The sequence below is a fragment of the Myotis lucifugus genome, unplaced genomic scaffold (assembly GCF_000147115.1).
Source record: "Myotis lucifugus unplaced genomic scaffold, Myoluc2.0 scaffold_233, whole genome shotgun sequence".
Taxonomy (NCBI): Eukaryota; Metazoa; Chordata; class Mammalia; order Chiroptera; family Vespertilionidae; genus Myotis; species Myotis lucifugus.
In genome coordinates, this window is record NW_005871281.1 from 775,128 (window position 1) to 784,589 (window position 9,462).

Here is a 9,462-nt window from a genome sequence, read left to right on the forward strand (position 1 = left end):
CTAGAACTAGTGAGATCAGCAAAAACAGTTTATTTACTAACCTGTTCAAAATTACAAACAGTCCTTCATTAGTCGCCACTATCTATATGCATATGTCCTCCCTTCAACTCCTTGTTGCCCATCCCCTTTCCTCCATGGCAATCTCTACTGCTGGAGTCAATATTCACATCGCCTAGAAGGCTTTACAGCAAGATTCACTATGTTCTTAGTCTTGAGTTGCATATAGATGATCTACATAATATTTTTGTACTTTTTACCAACTGGTTAGTTCATTATTTTAAATTTTTAATAGACCTCTTAATACATATCTTGGTTCTTTAGCAAATTATTATGCTATAAGGTGCCAGTGTCTTCAGGACTAGAGGTCCTAAGGAAAAGTTAATTATCACTTTCAGCAGTGATAATCAACATTGATGTAGCAATTTCTGTTTACTATAACCATGACCACCCACTTGTGGGATCTGAAGCTACCCATCCCCACCCACCACCCATGAGCTATCTCCTGCATCTGCAGTCACTGTGCTACATAAACTGAACTGAAGCCTCTATCCTCAAAGCCTGCAATCACCACAGTCCAATGGGGCAAATTTCCTATCCATTATGGCCGGTACCCATCATTCTCAAAGTGACTGTTGATGCTGGAACCTCGTTGCTGCTCATCCTTACCATCATCAGTAAATGAGGAAAGTATCAACCAATCATGTGTCCTTCTCAACATACAATTTATAGTCTACTGCTTGACCATGACCATAAATTTCTGTACTTCCTAGCCCATATGACTACAGCTTCCTTTCCATGCCCACAACTACTTTGATTACTCCCATGATGACTACTCATTGATTCCATTGAGATAAAACACCCTTTCTTCACTTCTTTCCACACACACCTTACATTCCAGAAAGCTTCATTTGAATATTATCCTCAATTTCATCGCCCTTAGGAGTTTTATCACCTCAATTTAAAAAATCCCAACCTGCAGGAGTTAAGCTGTGTTGTCCGCTTTTTCTATAATCTAATACTGAGATAATAGAGCACTAATAAATAATATCACACAACAGAGAGATTCAATTCCCATTTAAAGATGCAATCACTAATCACTAAGTAACCCTAAAACTTCCAGCAATACAACCACTAAATTGACATCTCCCAGATATAACAAAGGCATCCAGAACTCAACATTTCCTAATTTAATCTAGGAAACATTTCTCATAAATTTGTTCCTTTCTCAGTATTGTTTTTCAGTAGATGGGTCCACATTTTATCTAAATATGAAAACTATAAATCCTGCAGTCATCCTAGGAATTTCCTTTTTCTAACCTGCAACCTCAATTTGTCTCAACTACTTGTTGATATCATATTTTAAATATCTATCATTTCTATCCTATATCTTGCTTGGCATTGGTATTAAGAAACTTGCAATTTTATAGTTATCAGTATTATTACCTGATTATCATCTGTAAATTTACTAGACTGTAAGCCCCATTGAACAAGGATTTTTTAGTCCATTTTTACTCAGTATTTTATCTCTAGCATTTTGCAGTTGTTTTTTTTTTTACTTACAGCAAGCACTAGATAAATATTTTCTGAATAAATAGGTAAATGAATAAATGAATACAAGTAAATGTATGTATTACAATAAACATATTATGTATGAAGCAAGTATTCATATCCTTACCATGTAAGAGAAAATTGAAAGCTTAACAAACGTCAATTAAGCAGAGAATTATGAGTTTGGAAGTAAATTTAGGTCATCTCCATTTAACTAACTTCAACTCTTAAGGATCTTTCCACTTCAGCACCATGATGCATATCAACCTCATGCAAAACCTTTTTATCCATTGTATTTTTAATTTAGACTCAGAAAAGTGTGACCCATTCTTAATGTAATTATCTATGGATATAGAGAATAATTCCCGTGGAAGGCATTCTAATGCTTTTAAAAACACGCCATTCACTGCAAGTACTTTCAAAAGAAATATTTTAATTTTGTAAAATGAAAAGTTTCTATAGTCCATACTCACAATTAAGATTGGTACCAAACTGTATCCAAAGCAATCATCATGTGAAAGGAAAAGGAATTAGAGCAGAAAATAACAAAAGTGACATTTTTAAACCATCACAGCTATTCTCTATCTTTTATTGAGTGTTTGCCATCTTGTAAACATTGTGCTAAGCAATTTATACATGCAGTAAAAGAGGAACGATTATTATCCTTATTTTACGGATAAGAAAATTGAGAATTAGAGCAAACAATCAAAGCCAGGAGCCAAATCTAACTTCTGTAGGATTCCAGAGCTGCACTTAACATTAAATTGACTTCCCAATAAGTAGTTAAGCCTTTCATTTTGAGCCATTACTTAGTGAAAAATAGACAAAAACATTTTTTCTACTAATAGCATCTGATAATGAAACATTTCAAGTATAATTAGATGGAAAAGGAGAACAAAAACATTTCAAACTTCACATTTTCCCAGATATTTAAGAAGCAAATGTTTATTCTTACCCATGAATTCAATCCCCAAGTGGTCTGCTACACAGAAGTCAGCATGTAAGAAAGGGAAACAGAAAAAGAAACGATGATTAGAAAAAATTCCACATGGAAATCAATGTGTATCAGACTCCCATTTTAAGGGAAAAAAATGTGTCTCAATTTTAACTGCATATTTTTTGGGGAAAGATAATTTACAATTGCTCACAATAAGGGGTGCTCTGAACATGATTGGTATTTCCCCAAAGCCTGAAACTTTAGGTGGAATAATATTGCATCTGTTACCAAGTATGCGAAGTATAAAGTTAGGCCTCAAGAAAGAAATAAATGTTCACACAAACAATATCTGGTACTAAATTGATTTTTAGAAATCATGGTATTTTATGTAAAACTAGAGGCCCGGTGCAAGAAAATTCATGCACTTGGGGGGGGGGGGTCCCTCCCTCAACCCAACCTGCGCCCTCTCACAGTCAGACATCCTTAGCACTGCCAAGGAGGCAGAAAATCCTTAGCACTGCCAAGGAGGCAGGAGAGGCTCCTCCCACTGCCACTGCGCTTGAAACCTTCAGCTCGGCTTGTGGCTGAGCGGAGCTCCCCCTGTGGGAGCGCACTGACCACCAGGGGGCAGCTCCTGCATTAAGCGACTGCCCCCTGGTGGTCAGTGTGCATCAAAGCGATCAGTCATCCTGGTAGTTCCACTATTAGGGTCAATTTGCATATTACCCTTTTATTATTAGAATGACTACTTGTTTAACATATACTTATTGTACTCTCTGCTATAAGTAGAGACTTTTATATGATTGGCCTCCACCACATGCTGATCACCCTCACAAAAAAGCAATAATGTTGTATTTTTCCTGTTATTTGTTAGATGAGAAACTGCACTTCAGCAAGATTAAAAATCTTACATTGGCCTCAAAAGATGAGGTAGATCTAGGGCACAAATCCAGTCGATCTGACCCCCAAGCCCTCTGACTGTTAAGCTCTGCCACTTCCTACTAAAAATGAATGACTATGTACCATGTACATGTGGGCTGCCCACTGTTTTACCAGCTAATGTCTGCCTGTGATCAGCAGAGTGATAAACTGAGCCCAGCTATGCCCAGGCATTCGGCCTTAGATGTCTAATCATCTAGATCAGCGGTTCTCAACCTGTGGGTTGCGACCCCTTTGAGGGTCGAACGACCCTTTCACAGGGGTTGCCTAAGACCATCGGGAAACACATATATAGTTACATATTGTTTTTGTGATTAATAACTATGCTTTAATTATGTTCAATTTGTAACAATGAAATTGGGGGTCACCACAACATGAGGAACTGTATTAAAAGGTTGTGGCATTAGGAAGGTTGAGAACCACTGATATAGATGGTGCCTCATTTAATCATTCAATTATTCACTCATTCACTTATTATTATTATTATTATTATTATTATTATTATTATTTGTCTCCTTAGCCTACTATGCCATGGCTTTGATTCCTTTCACTTCTGTTTCCATCTCTGGCCACTCTCCAGGTGTCTGTCCCCCTCTGGGCCTCAGTTCCTCTCTCAGTCTTCCTCCACCCACCTCTGTTCCTTCTTCCAGGTGTGTCTCTCACTTCTCTGTCTCAGCCTCTCATTCCCCATATCTCCCCGCAGGCTGCTGCCAGCTCCCTTCCAGGCCCGGAATCCACATCTGCTGAGAAGTCTCCTCCCCAAGGACATCCTCATCTCATTTACCTCTCCCACCACCACCAGCACCGTCACCTTGCAGCTGCTGCCCTGGCCTCAGTTTCCCCGGACTCCCTCCTGTCTCAGTAAAGATTGGAGGCTCTTCTCACTGCACAGCCTGGTTACCCTTTCACTCATTCACTTTTTAAATTCATTTCATTAATGATGATTTCTGTTGCAGCAATATGTTACATAAATGAGAATAAATGAAAAGTGTATGGCTACAATTGTATTTGTTTCTAAGACTGATTACTGAGCTCCTTTTTATGAATTCTTTATTTAGCAAAACAGTTTTCCTTTTTAGAAAATATGTATTTAGTTATCTTGAATAATTCAGTGTGTTTCCTATTTGTAAATAATTCATTTTTAATTTCATTGTGGTAAAATATATATAGACTAAAAATTGTCATCTTAACCATTTTAAGTGTACAGTTCAGCATCATTAATTGCATTCACAATGTGGGCAAACATCACCACTATGTTTCCAAAACTCTTCCATAACCCCAAAGAGAAACTGTGCCCACTGAGCAATAATTTTGTATTTTTCCCTTTCTGCAGCCTCTGGTCATTTCTAATCTACTACTCTCTGTCTCTATGAATTTGCCTGTATATAGTTCATTGTTTTCATTGATTAGTACCTATTTTAATTGAGAATGACTCATACAAAAAAGATGGTAATGGAATTTTTAAAAAGTAGATATATTACTTTCTTTGCATGCCTTTTATTTTGACTGCTTAATATATACTGAGAGATATTTAGCACACTTTCATGAAAAGACAAGTTTTTTGTTCTCCAGTAATTCAGAAATCAGTGGGAGCTCACAGAGAAAAGGCTTTGGTAATTGTTAGTAACGGTGCTATAGTGCAAAACCAAAAAATGTATATTAGATGGAGGGGCCTAAAGTGCTCTGTGAAAGAATGGAGATTGTAGAAAAGTTGGCAAGATTATGCTTCAGTTCTAATGTGAATAAGAATCTTCATTCTTTAAAAAAAAATATTTTAAATTGATTTTTAGAGAGAGAGGAAAGGAGAGGGAGGGATCGAGAAACATGAATGTGAGAGGACAGCAATTGGCTGCCTCCTACACACTCCCTCCTGGGGGGATTAAGCCAAAAACCTGGGCATGTGCCCTGACCAGGAATTGAACTGGCAACTTTTCAGTGCCTGGGACCATGCTCAACCAACTGAGCCACTCAGCCAGGGCAGAAGCTTCATTCTTAATTTTTTGAGGAGCCTCCATACTGTTTTCCATAGTGGCTGTTCAAGTTTACATTCCCATCAGCATGAACGAATAAGGGCTCCCTTTTCTCCACAACCTCTCCAACACTTGTTATTACTTGTGTTGTTGATAATAGCTATTCTAACAGGTGTGAGGTGATATCTCATTGTAGTTTTGATTTGCATTTCCCTAATAGCTAGTATAGTTGAGCATCTTTTCATGTATCTGTTGGCTATTTTTATATCTTCCTAAGATAGGTATTTGTTCAGGCTCTCTGCCCATTTTTCTTATTGGATTGTTTGTTTAGTGTTGAGTTGTATGAGTTCTTTATATATTTTGTATATGAATCCCTTGCCAAAGCTGTTGTTTGCAAATATCATCTCCAATTCGATTGGTTGTTTTTTGTTTTGTTGGCAGTGTTTCTGTTGCTGCGCAGAAGCATTTTAGTTCGATATAGTCCCATTCATTTATTTTTGCCTTTACTTCCCTTGCCTGTGGGAAGATAAAACTATCTCTAAGACCAAGGACCATAAACTTAGTACCTATGTTTTCTCCTATGTAACTTCCTGTTTCAGCTCTTATATTTAGACTAGAGGCCCAGTGCATAAAATTTGTGCAAGGGATGGGAAGGTCCCTCAGCCTGGCCTACACCCTTTTGTAATCTGGGACCCCTCGGGGGATGTCTGACTGCCGGTTTAGGGCCCGATCCTGCAGGGAAGGCCCAATCTTGCAGGAATCCCTGCGGGATTGGGCCTAAACTGACAGTCGGACATCCCTTTCGCAATCTGGGATTGCTGCCTCCTAACTGCCTGCCTGTCTGATTGTCACTAACTCCTTGCCTGTCTGCCTGATAGCCCCTAACCATTCACCTGCCTGCCTGATTGCTCCTAACTGCTCGCCTGCCTACCTGATCACCCCTAACTGCCTCTGCATTGGCCCCTGCCACCACGGCTTTGCCCGGAAGGATGTCCAGAATGATGTCCAGAAGGTCGTTTGGCTGTCCAATCTAATTAGCATATTATGCTTTTATTATTATAGATCTTTGATCCATTTTGAATTAATTTTTGTATAAGGGGCAAACAGTAACCTAGTTTCATTCTTTTGCATGTAGCTTTCCAATTTTCCCAACACCATTTATTGAAGAGGCTTTCTTTTCTCCATTGTATATTTTTTACTTCTTTGTCAAAAAACCATTTGCCCATATACATGTGGTTTTATTTCTGGGCTCTCAGTTCTGTTCCATTGGTCTGTGTCTGTTTTCTGTCAATACTATGTTGTTTTTATTATTGTAGCTCTGGCATATAATTTGAAGTCAGGAGTGTGATACCTCCAACTTCGTTCTTTTTTCTCAGGATTGCTTTGGCTATTCTGGGTTTCTGATTCCATATCAATTTGATGACATAATTTTTAAAATTTATTTTTAGTGATTATAAAGAGAGAGAAAGGAAGAGAGAGAGAGACCACTGTTTGTTTGTTTTTGTTTCACTTATTTATGCATTCATTAGTTGATTCCTATATGTGCCCAGACTGGATCAAAACCACAACCTCGGCATATCAGGATGACACTCTAATCAACTGAGCTACCCAACCAGGGCCAAATCTCATGATATTTTGTTCTATTTCTTTAAAAATAGAAACACACACACACACACACACACACACACATTTTTTAAATTCAATAAAAACAGCAGGATAAGAAGGACACAAACAGATACTTGTATACCACAGCAGCATTAATTGTAATAGTCAATAAGTGGAGACAACACATATGTCCATCAACTTATGAAAGGAGAAACAAAATGTGATATTATCCATATAATGGGAAGTGAATTGGCATAAAAATGTATGACATACTGATATTTGCTACATGCATGAACTTTGAAAGCATCATACTGAAAAGCTAGATGCATAAAAGGACACATGTGGTATAATTCCATTTATATTAAATGTCCAGAAGAAGCAAATTTATAGACAAGGAAAGCAGATTAATGGTTGCCAGCGGGGCACAGGGGTGGCGGAAGGGGCAAATGGAGAGGGACTGCTCAGTGGGGCAGGGTTTCTTTCTGGAGTGATGAAAGTGTTCTGGAATTAGATAATGATGATGGTTGCACAACAATGTGCGTATACTAAAGCCCTGAACTATGTTCTTTAAAATGATTATAATGGTCAATTTTATGTTATGTGAATTTTTGCCTCAATAAAAAATATTAATCTGAATACAAAAAAGTTGCCATTGGAATTTTAACGGGGATTGCACTAAATCTGCATATTGCTTTGGGTAATATGGCCATCTTAATATGTTTATCCTTCCAACCCATAAACATGGAATATCTTTCACATCTGTGTGATAGGAGATATGGAGAATCAAGCTCTGTGAGTCTGGAGATTGCACTAAGAAGTGGGTGGAATGTTTGACGAATTTGAGGGCAATCTCAATATTTTAAGATTGAAGAAATCAGATTTTGAAAATTATTCAAATACTTAAAGGTGTATGTAGAATTCTCAAGGAAAAAGAAATCTATTTTCTTTTAACATAGTAGAAAAGTTACACCTAATCAATATAGTTATAACGCTCAGAAATACTATCAAGCAAGGTGGCATTTGTATCCTTGGGTTTTAAAGGGAAATTCTTAATTTTTATAACAACATTTTTGTCACCAGTGAAACATACAAATAAAATGTTAGGTCTCAATTAAAATCTCTCTGTCTTTCTCTCATGTGCACACACACAGATATTTCCATTCTTTTCTCAAAATGCTAAACACAAATCTTTATCACAGATTTAAAGATACTAATAGACTTTGTTTCATATAAAAGTATCAATAAAAATCCAAGAGCACAACAGAAAAGCAATTAATTTTGTCAACTGAGTTACATAGGACCTAAACCACAGTATTTCTCATAACTCTTAATTACCGACATCTTAAAGCAAACAGTTTTCCTGGAACTATTCCAGGGTGCCTGAGAAAACCAAGAGGTGTATGGTGAGAATTAATCAACCAATCATCCACTTATTCATTCCTCAACAAACCATCGGCCAAGAACTGCACAGATACTGGGGTGGAAGAGAAGGTACAAGACTTAAGCAAAAACATTTGATTTTCCTTATGGTGCATAGTAGAGTGTATTATTTCCATGTCTTTAATGGTTTGATTAACTTTTATATGTAAAAGTTATAGTTTTTTAGAATATTCACACTCTTTTTATATAATAATGGCTACTATTTACTGAGCACTTACTATGTGCCAGGAACTGATTTAAATATTATCTTGCAGAAACTTATGAGAATAAGATTGTCATCATTCTCATTTTATAGATGAGGAATAGAGGCAGAGAGAGTTCAAGAAATTCCCCTTAATTTGGGACATGTGGAGGAAACCACATTGCTGGTAAGTGGTAGAAACACAATTGAACCTAAGCAGTTTGAAATTTAGCCACTTTTTATACTCAGAGCATACATTGGCCCTCTCTATGAAGAAAACCTCGTTTTTACAAAATTATCAGGTAATCAGATGCCCAGGTAAGAGTTATTTAATCCACTAAGAGAACAAATTGTTTTCAGGCACTGTACAAGCACCACTTATTGTCCTGTTTACCTTACATTTTGTTGTTGTTGTTAATATCACCCGAGGATATTTTTCCATTGATTTTTAAAAATATATTTACTGATTTCAGAGAGGGAGGAAGAGGGAGAGAAAGAGAGAGAGAAACATCAATGATGAGGGAGTATCATTGATCGGCTGCCTTCTACATGCCTCCTACCCGCAACCCGGCCATGTGCCCTTGACTGGAATTGAACCTGGGACCCTTCAGTTCGCAGGCAGACTCTCTATCCACGGGGCCAAACTGGCTAGGGCTCTATTGATTTTTAGAGAGAGTGAAAGGGAATGGGAGAGATGGAAAGAGAGAAACAGCAATGTGAGAGAGATACATCAATTGGTTGCCTCCTGCACGTACCCTGATTGGTGCTGGGGATCGAGCCTACAACAAAGGTATGTGCCAATTGACTGGAGTGGAACCTGAGACCCTGCAGTCCATGGGCTG

At 37.6% G+C, this 9,462-nt stretch overlaps 1 protein-coding gene across 1 annotated transcript in view; it reads right to left on the reverse strand.

Moving 5' to 3' along the window:
- The window catches only part of NRG3 (neuregulin 3), a 1,013,555-nt gene that overhangs the window by 110,850 nt on the left and 893,243 nt on the right, over positions 1 to 9,462 (reverse strand). Inside the window, exon 5 of the mRNA XM_023762111.1 lies at positions 2,504 to 2,530. Coding sequence (XP_023617879.1) covers positions 2,504 to 2,530 — 27 coding nt within the window. The remainder of the gene's footprint in view (positions 1 to 2,503; positions 2,531 to 9,462) is intronic.